The sequence below is a fragment of the Helianthus annuus genome, chromosome 13 (assembly GCF_002127325.2).
Source record: "Helianthus annuus cultivar XRQ/B chromosome 13, HanXRQr2.0-SUNRISE, whole genome shotgun sequence".
Classification (NCBI taxonomy): domain Eukaryota; kingdom Viridiplantae; phylum Streptophyta; class Magnoliopsida; order Asterales; family Asteraceae; genus Helianthus; species Helianthus annuus.
Window position 1 is genome coordinate 72738062 of NC_035445.2, and position 16368 is coordinate 72754429.

A 16368-nucleotide genomic window follows, 5' to 3' on the forward strand; every position below is an offset into this window, starting at 1 on the left:
GAAACCGTTGTCGCCGCCACAGAACCTGTTCTCGTCCGATCTTAAGCTTGAACCACCACCACTGTTGTAACCTGGCTTCTTTTGCGCGACAACGGCCCAGACTGTTAAATCAAAGAAAAGTTAGGTTAAAACACTTAGGGCATGTTTGGCTAAGCTTTTTGAAATAACTTATTGACTTATTAGCTTTTTGAAAAAGTTAGTATGGAGTGACTTATTGACTTACTAGCCTAAGGACCCGTGTATTACACGGGTTGTTAAAAGATAATATGGATTAATAATAGTTGTTTACATTAAATGTTATCACTATATACACATATTTAAACAGATCATGTAATAACTTTTTATTGACAATTATAACGTATATATCATAAATCGTTGAATATCTCTTTATACACCACATTAGTTGTTTTATCCGTAGGTTTTCCATTGTTGTCAAGTATGAGTATCTTCACACCATTTCTTGTTTTCACCCTTGATAAGGCAACATACAACTGACCATGAGAGAAGACTGGTTGTTTGAGGTACAAACCTACTCTTGAAAGAGATTGACTTTGACTTTTGTTGATGGTCATTGCAAAACATACGGCCAGTGGAAATTGTCTTCTTTGAAAAGAGAAAGGAATCTTTTTATCAGAAGGTATCAAGTTTAATCGAGGGATATATGTGCAAGTACCAATATTTGAACCAGATATTATCTCTGCTTCTATTACACGGTTGTGCAGCTTCTTTACTTGTAGCCTTGTACCATTGCACAATCCATTCCGTTGATCAATATTTCTTAATAACATGACTGGAACACCAACTTTAAGGACTAACCTATGATTAGGTAGGCCAGGTATTTTAAGACCATTGAGCACATCTGGAGAGTAAAGTCTTTGTTGTGTAGAATTTACATCTTCAGACGGACAAAGACTGTCAGAACTAAGATACTCTTTTTCTTCACCAGGAAACATTGCTAGCAACCTGTCATTAATCTCATGAACAACTTCATTTTTAGGTGCAAGTATGGCCCGGTCACTAAAATAGTTATGGGCGTCTACGTTTTCCAAGATTGATGGATAAACAAAATCAATTAAACTTCCAATTGGATCAGATGGATCAGTAATCAAAAGATCTCGTGGTATTTCAATAGTTGCTTCTCCATCATTTGGACCACCAACGTTACCCTCACCCAAATCCAAAAGCCATTTGCCAAAACTATTTATTTCATCAACATCAGCCGTAGATCTTCCAACCGTTAACCTCATGTTTCTAGTTAGTCTTAGCAATTTACATTTACTCCACAAATAAGACGAACATAAGGAGGCATTAACAATCTCTTGTCTGCCACCATTTGGAACAACAGGTAATATTTGTCTAAAATCCCCTCCAAAAACAATAACTTTACCTCCAAAGCGGATTTCAGAATTTAGAGATGTGTCAATGTTGAAAACGTCATTCATTGTTCTGTCGAGCGCTTCAAATGCATGTTTGTGAACCATAGGTGCTTCATCCCAAATTATCAATTTAGTCTCGTGAAGTAATTTAGCCAAATCACTTTCTGGTTTTATATGGCATACGGAATCTTCAGTAAGATTCAACGGTATGCTAAACCTGGAATGTGCAGTCCTGCCACCATCTAACAACAACGATGCAATTCCACTGGAAGCCACATTTAACACGATTTGACCTCTTGATCTAATTGCAGCGGACAATGTTTTCCATAGAAAAGTTTTACCTGTTCCGCCATAGCCATAAAGGAAAAAATCTGACCGTTATCACTGTTTACTGCTGCCATAATCTCTTCAAAAACAGTGCGTTGTTCATCAGTTAACATTGTCAAATGACTATCATACAGATTTCCAAGGTATGTTGTATCATATGCCTGCTCCTCGTATATCAAACGACAATCGGAAATACCTGAAGACGACATATCTGGATATGGCATTGATTCAAATCTTCGCAAAGAAGAATTATTTCGCAATAAAAACCTTTCAATTTCGACCAACACATAGTTCTTCAGTTGGTGATCCGGAATTGATAACGCTACGAAATAAGAAAGAAAACAAATTCATCTAATGAATACGGAAACCATTTCATCATAATAAGATAAATTAACTTAAATAATGATGAACAAATCAAATTATTTTTTAAAAAAAATATAAGTACTAAATTTCAGTGTAAACAAAACGTACCTGTCACTCGATGGTATTTTGCTAATCTGTAAACAAAATCGTCCGCCATGTATCTCCACGAAGTTTCCCAAACAACCTCAGGTCTAGAAAGACTACCGGATAACAACATCGTAGAAAATAAATTGCGAATGTATGAAGCGCTTCCAGTTAAATTTGCTTCTTTTATTGCCTCTACATATTCTGAATCATCATCTAAAAGGCCAAGTGCGTAGCAAGCATCTCTGTATGTATCGTAAACTTTACCATTAACTGTTTTAATGTCGTCAAACGATGTTGGTCCTCTAACCTTGTTAAGAAGAATTCTCAAGAAATACGCTTCACCTAAAGTTGGAGATACGGAATGAATCCTGCCAATTGATTTTTTCCCTTTTCTTGGTTCCCATACTCGCTTGTCAAGCTTCCATACATAAAAAATAGGGAACTGAACGTATGTAAGTGTACGTGCCAACAGGTCATTTGGGTCTTTATTACGTTCCATCCATGATAGAAACATTGAAGATTTAACTGAAGGTTTGTTTAGAACGGAGTTAATATCCTCGTCAGGGCCGAAAACAACAGGTTGTTGGCCAGGTAAATGGAATGGAAGCCTCATAACAGAAGGTCTTCTATAATGTACCTCATTAGCAAATATCCTCCAAGATGCTTCGCAAGCTGATATATAGCGGCAATCGTAATACTCTTTGATCTCGTCTTGTGGTTGCTCTTCCGGTTGACTATCACCACGCGCAACAGCTATAGTGGCTCGATCAGGACCTTTATTGATGTATTTAAAAAGATATTTTATAGACGCGGCTTGATTGCACCATTCAACGTTGATATGAGCTTGATATCTTTTCAATATTTTTTTGTTATAAGGAACCACACTCCTGTTATCAAGCTCAATTTTATTTTTCACAACAGAAGAACCATTGTTTCTCCTTCTGTATAATGGAAACCCATTTGAATAAAGTGTTGTATGATCTTGAAACTTTTTTGGAAAGCCTTTTGAACACTTCATATCTACCATACATGGAGAGCTCAACCTAGCATTACCACATGGACCATGTATCATATACTCTTTCACCAGGATGAATAATTCTGGATCTTCTTCTCTGTTTGGAATTTCAGCAGATATAAATGAATCAACATGGTCCACAGTAGGTAATTTGAATTCAGGTTCCATGAATAAGCATAAATGTGCATGAGGCAAACCACGTTTTTGGAACTCGATAGTGTAAACAACTACAGAAAAATAAAACAAAGTGTTAGCTTTGATGATGACTAATAATTGAATTATTTTGTTAACATTACCGGCTGACGCTTTGCCTAATAGATGATTCTTTTTTAAATCTTTGCAGATAGAATCGAGTTTTATTTTGAAGAGTCTAGACAGGATATCAGGCCTATCTTCCGGACTAAGATTGGTGTCTTTGAGAAACCGTTGAACTTCTGGCCATTTTGGATTGCATGTTATGGTAATAAAATAATCTGGATAACCAAAGCACTTACACAGAGCCATAGCGTCTAAATAGTTTTGCATCATATATCGTGCTCCACCAGTAAAAGAAGACGGCAAAAAAATGCGTTTTCCAGCTTTAGATATATCATCTTGACCTTTACTTCGTAAATTACAGAGACTTTCATATGTGTCGGACCTTAGATCTTTTTGTTGATATCGTATGTACCTAAGTCTCTCGCTCTCTATCATAGTATATGCGTCAACCAGGAACTGCTGGAAAAGCCTCTTAGAATTAAGGATCAATGAAAACAGATTTATACGATCCTGGATACGATAGGCAAAGAACTCTCTCATAGTACACTTTGGACGTGTTTTATTAACAACATCAACAACACCTCTATGAGGGATATCAATTCTGTAGCCATCATCTCCGTACGGAAACAGAATCGGATATTGTAGTGCAAGATATGATGGATGCAACTCACTAATTCTTTTTAGTTCACCTGTTCGAGTCTCAACTATAATATCTCTATTGTCAACCACATTTTCGATATCACCAACAATAAGAGCAGCGATCTCACCAGCCGTTGGTAAGTTATACGTGCGACCATCTTTTTCTCTTGCTCCAATTATTCGAAGCTTCACATTTACATTAGGGTTGTCTTGGAAGGAATCCCTAACTCTTCTATAAGTTTTGACCAACTCGTTGTCATTGTCTAGTACATCCTTTATATGTTCGATCAATTTAATATCAACATTTGCCGATGAAAAAGAAGACGCACCATCTGAACCCCTGTTACAAAATTGTTATCAAAGATTATTCACAGTCTAACAAAATATGAACTATTAATCTGAAAAAATGGATTTATGGTAACATATAAAATGGACTTTACCTAAATATCGATTGCCTGTTTGAAATTTCGTTTTCAGTATCATATATGTATAGTTGGCAAAATTTTGGTTGAGCTCCGTTGATTGGCATAAGACTTCCAATTGTATGATAATTCTCGCCGCTAATTCTAAAGCAAAAAGGACCATTGCCTCTGTTAACCATCGAATCAACCTTACCACCCATTGAAGTAAATGCAAACATAAAATTGTAACGGCGAATATTTTTCAAAAAGTGCTTGCTTTCATCACCATTGTTAGTAAACAGAATCCGATAACTTCCTCTTGCATCTTTGTAATCTGGAAGCTCTACTATGCCATAAGAACAACAAATGAAATAACAAACTTTTCCATCCTTTTTTCTTCCTTTTCCTTTTTCTGCATTCCACAACTTTGCATTACATACTTCACAAGTAACGCATTGGTCACCATGGTCCAAATAATCTGTTGTGAAAATAAACAAAAAAAATTGTTAACAATGTTATTTAATAAAGAAGATAACATTATATCGACAAATTTTATACTTTTTGTGCATAAGAATACAAATTATTTGAAATGCACCTTTTGAAACACCTTTCAAGGGATCTTGAACCACAATTTGTTCTGTGGTAAAGTCAATAATTGGTATTGGAGAAGTAATTCGTGGCCTACCAATTAACTTACGTTTACCGGATGACAACCTTTCAAAAGAAGAATTTTGAAGAATACCGGAGGTGCCACTAAATGACGTAATGTTGCTAGCAATACGACCGGGAGTAGCGTCTGCTGGTGGTGTACCGTTGTTCGTAACACAACTTAAATTGCCTATAATATATATAAAAAAACATAATCTTCATGATATAAATTTATATACAAAAACATTGAAGTGTATAAAAGTTAATAAGTATTTACTTGTTCCCATGAATGATGCAGTACGATTAGTAATGACAATTGGAGTTGCTTCTATATCAGGAGAGCGATGTATACTCCTATTGGAATATGATATACTATTTCTCAGAGGAGATGTTGTATTCTCCAAATTTACTTCCCTAAAGCGGCTGTTATCTATATATACAAATTATTAAAGATTATTATATAAAAATAACATTAAATAAATATACGATAACGTTGAATTAAACATATTCTGAAATGCAAGTTTAATAAAATAAGGTATTTTAAATACGGCTATAAAAAATAAAAAAAAACAAAATACAAACTAACCTGCAGATAAAGCAGATAATTTTTGGGTAACGGTCGGAATAGAAGGAGAGGGTATCGAATCAGTTGTTATGACAATTGTATGGTCAACATTTGATGGACATCCATCTAATTTTGATCTTTTGTTATCCAATAATACTTTCCTAATTTTTCGACTATGTCTTGCCTGATCTTGTGTTACAGTGGGAACAACAACTAAAACAACAACATACATAAAAATTAATTTTATAAAGAATATGGAAAAAATAGCTAGACGTCAATGAACATGAATGTAGAAAAACAGGAAAGTAAAAAAAGTTAGTAAATTAGTACCATTAGTAATTGTCGATAATGGCCTTCTACCTCTACGAACTGTAAGGGAAAAATATAGACAGTTTAGCAAAACAGATTGTTTGTTAAGATATACATGATAAAAAATAAACGTAATACAATATAAAAATTAATATACTCATATGGTAAAGCAAAAAGATTTGAATATTTATAACAACTTAAATTACCATTTGTATGACCAGTTGTAATATTTGTAGATGCATTCGTATTTAAGATGGCTGGAACACCTGTAATTAACATGATTAAATTATGTATAAATATGTAAATAACATAAAACTATATGAAATAAAAATCGATATTTAAATTAACGACATTACCGTTAGAAATGTTTTCTTTTCCTTTGTTGTAAGATTCAGATGAAAACTCGTTTTTTCTTTTAGACATTCCTGAAATCATAATGTGATACGATTTAAGCATGCGACATTCCAAAATTGTAGTAAAGTTTAAATATATTTAAGTATGACATTCTAAACATTCTTATTCTTATGTATTATATAGTAATTGATACGTCAATTATATTATCCTAAATTAACATTATACAACCACAATATAAATGCATCACAAAAATTAAAAAATTCACAAACAGAAACAAAACACAATTGATGTGAATACATAACTTCAAATGCTGTATTAAACCAATGAAAAAAGAAAGTATAATAAGGTCTTTAGTTATTCAGTTTAAGATAGGATATAAGATTAAGCAGTTGAAACAATAATATAAAAATATTTAAACTATAGGAGACATAGTGGTCTCGATAAATAAAGCTCCTTTAGGACCAACGTAGTCATCAACATGTTGTAGGTACTCAAAAGATTCGTTGGAAAGGTCAACTTCTACAATATCACCCCAGATGCTTGTTATGAGCCACTTGTTGTCTTGAATTATATTATTCCTTCGACGCCTTTCAAGATAATGAACAACATGAGGCGTATCGAAAGACAACACCTTTACCCAAGCATCATGTCACACCCCCAAAATACCACCTAGGGAATGTCCCTTTTAGGTGTGTGACGAATCAACAACGAGCCACTAATTACATTGAACCCATCCAAGTTATAATTAAAATCCTCAATTATTAATGAAAAATACCATCAACAAGTTTAAATGAAAACCAACATGTTTAGCGGAAGCAAATAGTAAACCAAGGTTAAACAGTTTCAAAGCCAATGTATAGCATCAAGAAATCAATCACATGAATCCCTCCAGTCGACCCATGACCACTCCAGCTACTCCAGATAGCAAGTTCCCAAATCCAAGATATCTAACGACCTGCGAGCATGCAACAAGTGTATCAGACAACGCTGGTGAGTTCATAGTTTTATAAAAACGTTGGTTACCAAGTGTTTAGTTAATCCATTGAATTTAATTACGAAAGTAATGTTGAAAACAATGTTGATAATACCCCAATACAAGACGGCTTCTGATTATTTTGCCCTTTCTCCAATGCTCCTATCAAAGCATTGGTCATGACTAGGTCATTAGTTCAACACCCGTCCTCCCAGGTACGGGGTGAGGTTGCCAAACCTAAGTAGCGCTACTAACTAATACCATGTTACATCTCAGGTAACCAAACAACACGGAGGGACTTTAAAGGTGATAGGAAGAGTATATTATCCAACATTCCCGTTTTTACCCAAAAGACTTATCCCTCCCTGGGATACCCACTGACTGTCCCAACCACCGGGACGCATGCTCAAGAGAGATGAACTCACCTTTGGTTTGCTCGGTTAGACTAAGTGCTTGTTTAACAGTTGATCAATCAAACCCTACCGAGGTTACTAGAGTTAGTCAGTTACAAGAACACACACACCCATGTACTTGCATTCACTACATAATTTACAAATAAGTGGCACGTATATTATAATGCAGATCATAGCGAGCGATTGGATGTAACGACAATACCAATTCATATCACAACATATCACAAGTGATTCCGTTTACATTCAAATACACTCGTTAATTGAAACAAGTATTCGTGCACCATCAATTAGCAAGTTATTTCCATGTAGTTATTTAACAAATAACTGGGCCATGCTCGCATCAATCCATCAAGTCCAACTAGTCACTCGTTATCGGGCCACTCTATCTTTGACCCAATCTAAGTAACGCATGACTGGCCCGAGAGATTAATCCCTGAAACCCGGCCCCAAACAAACATGTTGACATGCAGCCCAGCTAAACAGAATGGTCCCGGCTGTTGGTGACCGAGCCCAACAACTAAGATGCAAGTCTCAATAGTTATTGTTTTTTTTTATTGTTGCCTACTAACCAGTTTTATCAACATAATTATCACATCATATTCATGAATATATCATACTGGATAAGTTATTATTAACATGAAGCCAAGGTCACACATGTTAATTATACACGTTTTATGATCATGGCAACTTCTAAATTAAGTAAAAGTTCCTCTAATAACCCAAGACAGTAGCTCGAACATTACTGAATCATATCATCATCATTTGTTGAATATTACTAATTCTTTCAAAACAGGTTTCATTATCATATGTTACCCTACAATTAATTCACATAATCATCACATGGAGTATTAAATTGAAAATGAAGCACAATGGCCGACAAGTATTGACTTTCTATGTTCTTTTATTGGACCATCACTATTTAGTGGATTTCATCATTAAAGAATTATAAAGAGTTATTTATCCTATACTTATTTCATGCACATGTGATTGTGTGTATTGAATCAAGAATCAAAAAGCTTTATTGGGCCTTTCAAACAATTTCATGTGATAGAGTTACTATGTCAGATAAGCACATGCATACTATCTTGGTAATCATGTTCACACACAACAACAAGATCAATTAATTTGAGAGCTAAAACAATTATAAAATTACTAACCGAGGTGTTCGATGAGATCAAAAGATAATTCCAATACAAGGTATTGCTGCCGAATTGAAATTGAGAGGAGAAGAGGAACTAGGGTTTGCAAAGTGTTGTGAGGCCTTAAGAATAATGTACGTAACAAAAAGCGAGGGGAGATGGGCTCGGTTTGGGTCTGTGATAATACAAGGAGCCGCATACAATCCATTTATGTGCACAACATGGCCGGCCCAGGTTACTTTTCTCTATTAGGATGTAATATGTTCGGGTTGGGCCTGCCTCATATACGTGGGCTTAGGTTGGGCGAATAGGGTGTGGCCGCAGGCCTAAACGTGTGAGCGTTAAGCAAGTTTGCGGCCCATACATGTAAAAGTGTTTAGCGATTTCCTTTAAACATACACATCTAACCAACTAATGATGCACGAGATAAATAATTAGACCTAGAACACACGCTTAGCACATATATCACGTTTAACACATATGGCACGTTTAACACACATAACACGTTTAACACATATGACACGTTTAACACGTTCAACGACTTCATGTATAGATAACATGCCCACATAAATATTTAGTGATGTATGCGTGCAATCCAACGCCAAAGATTGTGGAGTTTAAGTGACGGAAACCTTAGGGATTTGGGTTGTCACATCATCCCCAACTTGAAATAAATTTCGTCCCGAAATTTGACAAGTAAGCACAAAGGAGTGAAGTGATAAATCAAGATTGCAGCAGATTTTCCTCAGGTGCCACATCATCCCCAACTTGAAATGGAATTTCGTCCCCGAAATTCACCAGTTGCGTCGGAATTGATTCAGCAGATTCGTACGATTGCGAACGAACTCCTATAATTGGAATTTGATAGTGCTCGCAAACCTTAACATCCTAGGGCATGATTTCAATAGGCACCTTGACAACTGCAACTTGACGTCACGATTGCGCACAAACTCCCATCGTGACGTCAGTTAAGCTCGCCATGCTTCTCAAGCATTCCCCATCCTCCCAAGGTGTTGTGTATTACCTAACATAGATCATGCATAAATCAAATCCATAGATAACAGGAGTTGGCACCTCGTGCCTAAAAGCCGCCTTTCTCAGAGGAACATTCACAACTATGAAGATTTGTCAGTTTTCTTGATTGCAAGAAAGCGTGCTGGTATCATGTGTCCATCAATGATCTTCCAGGTGATAATGTTTCCATTTCGAGTTGTAATTAGACCAGCGATAAAATCCATGGCAGTCTGTTCTCATTTTCATATATATATATATATGTGTTTCTGGTTGCCAATATCCCACCTCGACTTTCCCACAAGTCAAACATCGATCTAATGCTTTTGCTATGTGGGCCTTCAGGCCCGGTCACCCGTGCATGGTCTTCAAGTTTTAATTTATCCTATCAAAACTCAAATGAATGGGATATCGAAACCCGTGTGCTTTGCCTGCACCAGTTCCCAAAGGTTGTTATATAGTGAGGTCCATATTCGTTCCATGAAGTAGCAAATATCGTCCGTCCTACCAAAGGTTGCTTCCCCATGCCCCACATGGGTTAATCTTGAGAACTCTCTTCCTTCAGTTCTTCAGTTTGAACAAGGCGAGTCTGATCAGGTAGGTTAGAGTGGATAGCGAGTTACAAGGCTCGTGCACGTCCAGGTTTCACGGTCGTATCCATTCAAAAGTTCCATCCAGTGATGCCATTAACGGATTTAGCTCTCTCGTAACCAGGGTGCACGGGAGGCCCTTGTGATCGGTCTAGGTAGTGCATTCGGTACCGTCCAAGTAATGCCTCCCACTAAACTCCAAAGACCACGGTTCCCACCGCATATTGTACGTCGTGCAGTTCCTCTTCGTAACTCCATTACGTGAGTCATCACTCTCTCGTGTTGCATTGGCGTGTAACTGGGACTCTAATTCGGACCATCATGATATACCATTAGATCACCCATACCCTCGGGCAAAAGCGAGGCTCCGTGCATTGTAGTGTTGGGTTTCAAAAGCGGAAAAGATGTCCTCCTGTTTTGTTTCCCATGAACTCACAGCACCCTGCTGTGCTAAAGAGATCAAAGCTGCGCGATCTTCGAAAATCCTGTGATGAACCGGCGATAGTATCTAGCGAAACCAAGAAATTGTCGTATCCCCGAAGGACTCCTTGGTACCGACCTATTCTAACAAAGTGGGTCTTAGCGAGATCTGTGTGTATTCCCAATTCGTTGACTATATGACCAAGAAAATGTACTTATCGAATCCTGAAGTCACACTTAGGTAGACTTCGCACAGAGTTGCTCCTCCTCTAAGAGCTCCAAGATGAAATATAAGTGCCGTTCATGGTATTCCCTTATCGTGGAGGTGATTCAAATCATCACAGATGAGTGCGGTCGGCGAATCTGGCAAAATGAGGTTGACGTATACTACTCATGCGATCCCTGAGGCTGCTGGTGTGTTGGACATCTAAAATAACTTGAACAGAAAATCATAGTGACCATACTGGATCTGTGACGCCGTGTTAGGAATCGTCCTCCCCACGGTCTTCCATCGGATGACAGTCCGGTATTAAGTCAGTTTCCATATAGAATCTTGATTATTGCAACGGGTCGGACAGGTCATGGTTGCCACTTTGTGGTAGTCGGCACACGTACGAAAGAACTCGTCCTTCGTTTTCGCAATAAGTGCGTTTCCACAAAACGAGGAGCTAGATCTACAGAACTCCCATTCTGTAGTTTCCTGATGCTGATTGGGCAGTTTTTGCAACTTTTTAGGTGCCAGACGATAAGGAGTACGAGTAATCAAGGCTGACTCTGGTCGTGAGATCAATTTGAAACTCTACCTAATTAGTTGTGGAAGTAAACCTGAAAGTTCCTCAAGTGGCATGCTGCGTGGAATCACGAACAATTGTTAGATCCTCGATCCTCATCCCTTAGCCCACACATTAGTAACGGTTGCCAACATAGCGGGGTAGTCCCTCCGTAGACACTCCTGGCTTTCATTGCTGAAAAGATACTAATCTTTACACCCCTCTGATGCTTTAGAACAGACGACGATTTGCCACTAGGGAGAGAGATACTCAAAACTTTCTCCTCACAAGGTATATCTGTGCAATATCCAGTTAACCAATCTACACAAATACTGCATCGAAACCATCAAGATAGTAGGAGGGAAGTCGATGCCGAACACTTGTCCCACAAGGTCGAGTTCCCATCCCAACGAACTTATGAGGTGTCAGTTGTCTTGTCATCGGCCGGTTCCACAACAGGTTCGGTTTCGAGAAGTATCAGGGCTTAAACAGAACAGTGACGAAGTGATTAGTTACCGAGAACATGTAGGCCACCATGTTGTTATAATCCTGGCGTCGCCCACGCCAATCCTAAATGTCCCTCCATGAGCATCATTTCCCGTGTTGTTGTCGTTTCATTTAACAACGGCCACTACATGTTGTAGGCACCTTCATTTTCCATACAGTTGGTTACCATTACAAATGCCTTGATGTTGCTGTGACTGTTGCCTCTAGTGTTGTTTGAAACAGAGCTCTACTCATGGTGAGGGGAGTTTCACATTCCATTCTCCAGTCAGTTGTCATTGCTTATGTCCTGATTGGTTCGTAAAGGTTGACTCCCATCTATCGCTGACTAGGGTTGGAGATTCGATTGCAGTCACTTTGCTGGTGTTCGTTGCTGGTAATCAGGGTTATCCAATTACTGAGGTCGATAAAATACTAAGCTCACCCTTTTGCCCATCGATCTAGCAAGTCGATTGAGTAATACGCGGTATACTGCGAGAGTGTTGCAGAAATGATTACACTCCGGAGTCTAAGACGTCAATGCATAGAGTTTCATCAAACGAAGAGAAGCGAGAAAGGTACAAACCAACTCAAGGACGTACATGCAAGCACCTAACATTCTACACGTGTCGCTAGGCGTTCAGATGTGTGTTCAGGTAATACTCGACAACATCGAGATTCGAAAGGATTCAGAGAGGAGTGAGGAGATCACGTTCGAGTATGAGACAGTCACTGCTATGACTCCTATAGACTTGTTACGTTTCACATTGATCAAATAACAGAGCAGAACCCATTTTCCACTTGTTAAGGCTCACTGGTACTCGCATGCACCCCACATTATTATTGTGTGTGCACCCACAATAATATTGCGATTTGCATGCTCATCTCAGTTCCTCTTAACCCATGTCAAATGGTTCCTCAAACTCGAATGCCAATTAGAGGTTATCAAAAGATAGAACCACAGAAATCCAAGGACTATAACAAATTATCAATGCATCATAATGTAAGCAAGTAGTTCAGGTTTTCATGCTATAGCGACGAGTGTGTGTTTGTATGTTACGTCATAAACAAATGTGTACTAGTCATGTAATGTATGCATCAAGTGAGAAATACGAACCTTGCAATCTGGAGCTGAGTGTCATGGTCGATTTTCGAAGTTGTTGGGTTATAGTCTGGTTTTATAAAAACGTTTTAAAACCAAGTTCACTATAACCAATGGCTCTGATACCAAACTGTCACACCCCCAAAATACCACCTAGGGAATGTCCCTTTTAGGTGTGTGACGAATCAACAACGAGCCACTAATTACATTGAACCCATCCAAGTTATAATTAAAATCCTCAATTATTAATGAAAAATACCATCAACAAGTTTAAATGAAAACCAACATGTTTAGCGGAAGCAAATAGTAAACCAAGGTTAAACAGTTTCAAAGCCAATGTATAGCATCAAGAAATCAATCACATGAATCCCTCCAGTCGACCCATGACCACTCCAGCTACTCCAGATAGCAAGTTCCCAAATCCAAGATATCTAACGACCTGCGAGCATGCAACAAGTGTATCAGACAACGCTGGTGAGTTCATAGTTTTATAAAAACGTTGGTTACCAAGTGTTTAGTTAATCCATTGAATTTAATTACGAAAGTAATGTTGAAAACAATGTTGATAATACCCCAATACAAGACGGCTTCTGATTATTTTGCCCTTTCTCCAATGCTCCTATTAAAGCATTGGTCATGACTAGGTCATTAGTTCAACACCCGTCCTCCCAGGTACGGGGTGAGGTTGCCAAACCTAAGTAGCGCTACTAACTAATACCATGTTACATCTCAGGTAACCAAACAACACGGAGGGACTTTAAAGGTGATAGGAAGAGTATATTATCCAACATTCCCGTTTTTACCCAAAAGACTTATCCCTCCCTGGGATACCCACTGACTGTCCCAACCACCGGGACGCATGCTCAAGAGAGATGAACTCACCTTTGGTTTGCTCGGTTAGACTAAGTGCTTGTTTAACAGTTGATCAATCAAACCCTACCGAGGTTACTAGAGTTAGTCAGTTACAAGAACACACACACCCATGTACTTGCATTCACTACATAATTTACAAATAAGTGGCACGTATATTATAATGCAGATCATAGCGAGCGATTGGATGTAACGACAATACCAATTCATATCACAACATATCACAAGTGATTCCGTTTACATTCAAATACACTCGTTAATTGAAACAAGTATTCGTGCACCATCAATTAGCAAGTTATTTCCATGTAGTTATTTAACAAATAACTGGGCCATGCTCGCATCAATCCATCAAGTCCAACTAGTCACTCGTTATCGGGCCACTCTATCTTTGACCCAATCTAAGTAACGCATGACTGGCCCGAGAGATTAATCCCTGAAACCCGGCCCCAAACAAACATGTTGACATGCAGCCCAGCTAAACAGAATGGTCCCGGCTGTTGGTGACCGAGCCCAACAACTAAGATGCAAGTCTCAATAGTTATTGTTTTTTTTTATTGTTGCCTACTAACCAGTTTTATCAACATAATTATCACATCATATTCATGAATATATCATACTGGATAAGTTATTATTAACATGAAGCCAAGGTCACACATGTTAATTATACACGTTTTATGATCATGGCAACTTCTAAATTAAGTAAAAGTTCCTCTAATAACCCAAGACAGTAGCTCGAACATTACTGAATCATATCATCATCATTTGTTGAATATTACTAATTCTTTCAAAACAGGTTTCATTATCATATGTTACCCTACAATTAATTCACATAATCATCACATGGAGTATTAAATTGAAAATGAAGCACAATGGCCGACAAGTATTGACTTTCTATGTTCTTTTATTGGACCATCACTATTTAGTGGATTTCATCATTAAAGAATTATAAAGAGTTATTTATCCTATACTTATTTCATGCACATGTGATTGTGTGTATTGAATCAAGAATCAAAAAGCTTTATTGGGCCTTTCAAACAATTTCATGTGATAGAGTTACTATGTCAGATAAGCACATGCATACTATCTTGGTAATCATGTTCACACACAACAACAAGATCAATTAATTTGAGAGCTAAAACAATTATAAAATTACTAACCGAGGTGTTCGATGAGATCAAAAGATAATTCCAATACAAGGTATTGCTGCCGAATTGAAATTGAGAGGAGAAGAGGAACTAGGGTTTGCAAAGTGTTGTGAGGCCTTAAGAATAATGTACGTAACAAAAAGCGAGGGGAGATGGGCTCGGTTTGGGTCTGTGATAATACAAGGAGCCGCATACAATCCATTTATGTGCACAACATGGCCGGCCCAGGTTACTTTTCTCTATTAGGATGTAATATGTTCGGGTTGGGCCTGCCTCATATACGTGGGCTTAGGTTGGGCGAATAGGGTGTGGCCGCAGGCCTAAACGTGTGAGCGTTAAGCAAGTTTGCGGCCCATACATGTAAAAGTGTTTAGCGATTTCCTTTAAACATACACATCTAACCAACTAATGATGCACGAGATAAATAATTAGACCTAGAACACACGCTTAGCACATATATCACGTTTAACACATATGGCACGTTTAACACACATAACACGTTTAACACATATGACACGTTTAACACGTTCAACGACTTCATGTATAGATAACATGCCCACATAAATATTTAGTGATGTATGCGTGCAATCCAACGCCAAAGATTGTGGAGTTTAAGTGACGGAAACCTTAGGGATTCGGGTTGTCACACATCATCTTCAAATTTGAACAAATCAGCATATAGGTTTTCAGAACTTCCAACAACAATGACGCGCAGCTTCATTTCTATGCTCAAAAAATGTCCTTGCCAAGGATTCAAATCCAAAACTTCGGGAAAAGGAATTGTGCTGAAAGTTTCGGAGACAACGTCGAAAGCTACCATGTGTCTCTCACCTGGTGGAAACCAATAATTGGAAACCATAAAATAAATGCTTCTACCAGAATAAATTCCGGGAGACCATGAATAATATGTTGAAGCATAATTAGTGACGTTAAATGAATTTATCTTTCTCCATGACTCACGGCGACGTGAGTAAACTCGTGCAGAAAGAACATTACGGTAACGTTTGATGTGGAGAACTTTGAGATCGTTCGAGTCGTCAAAGTACATTCCACCAGTAGAAGCGTCTCGCTCAAAATTACGATCAAAGTAGTCATCGGCCAAAATTTTGT

The 16368-nt window shown here is 37.9% G+C and overlaps 2 protein-coding genes across 2 annotated transcripts; both read right to left on the bottom strand.

The window, feature by feature from the left end:
- Positions 1-365: 365 nt before the first annotated feature.
- LOC118485777 lies at positions 366-1912 on the bottom strand. Its single transcript, XM_035982226.1, has 2 exons — positions 1762-1912; positions 366-1717 (listed from the first exon to the last, which is right to left on the bottom strand). The coding sequence occupies exons 1-2, from the start codon at positions 1910-1912 to the stop codon at positions 366-368; spliced, it is 1503 nt and encodes a 500-aa protein (XP_035838119.1).
- A 113-nt stretch (positions 1913-2025) lies between these two features.
- On the bottom strand, positions 2026-6411 carry LOC118485778. The gene is made up of 9 exons (XM_035982227.1): positions 6345-6411; positions 6195-6254; positions 6010-6048; positions 5701-5892; positions 5392-5544; positions 5062-5304; positions 4506-4944; positions 2175-4405; positions 2026-2054 (listed from the first exon to the last, which is right to left on the bottom strand). Exons 1-9 carry the CDS (start codon positions 6409-6411, stop codon positions 2026-2028), a joined length of 3453 nt encoding a protein of 1150 aa, XP_035838120.1.
- Between the last annotated feature and the right edge of the window lie 9957 nt (positions 6412-16368).

Coding starts and splice junctions, on each gene's coding strand:
- LOC118485778 (XM_035982227.1), bottom strand. CDS start 6,411: ATGTCTAAAAGAAAAAACGAGTTTTCATCTGAATCTTACAACAAAGGA. Junction 4,945..5,061: donor CTTGAAAGGTGTTTCAAAAG/GTGCATTTCAAA, acceptor TTTTCACAACAG/ATTATTTGGACCATGGTGAC. Junction 2,055..2,174: donor AAAATACCATCGAGTGACAG/GTACGTTTTGTT, acceptor CGTATTCATTAG/ATGAATTTGTTTTCTTTCTT.
- LOC118485777 (XM_035982226.1), bottom strand. CDS start 1,912: ATGTCGTCTTCAGGTATTTCCGATTGTCGTTTGATATACGAGGAGCAG. Junction 1,718..1,761: donor GATTATGGCAGCAGTAAACA/GTGATAACGGTC, acceptor ATGGCGGAACAG/GTAAAACTTTTCTATGGAAA.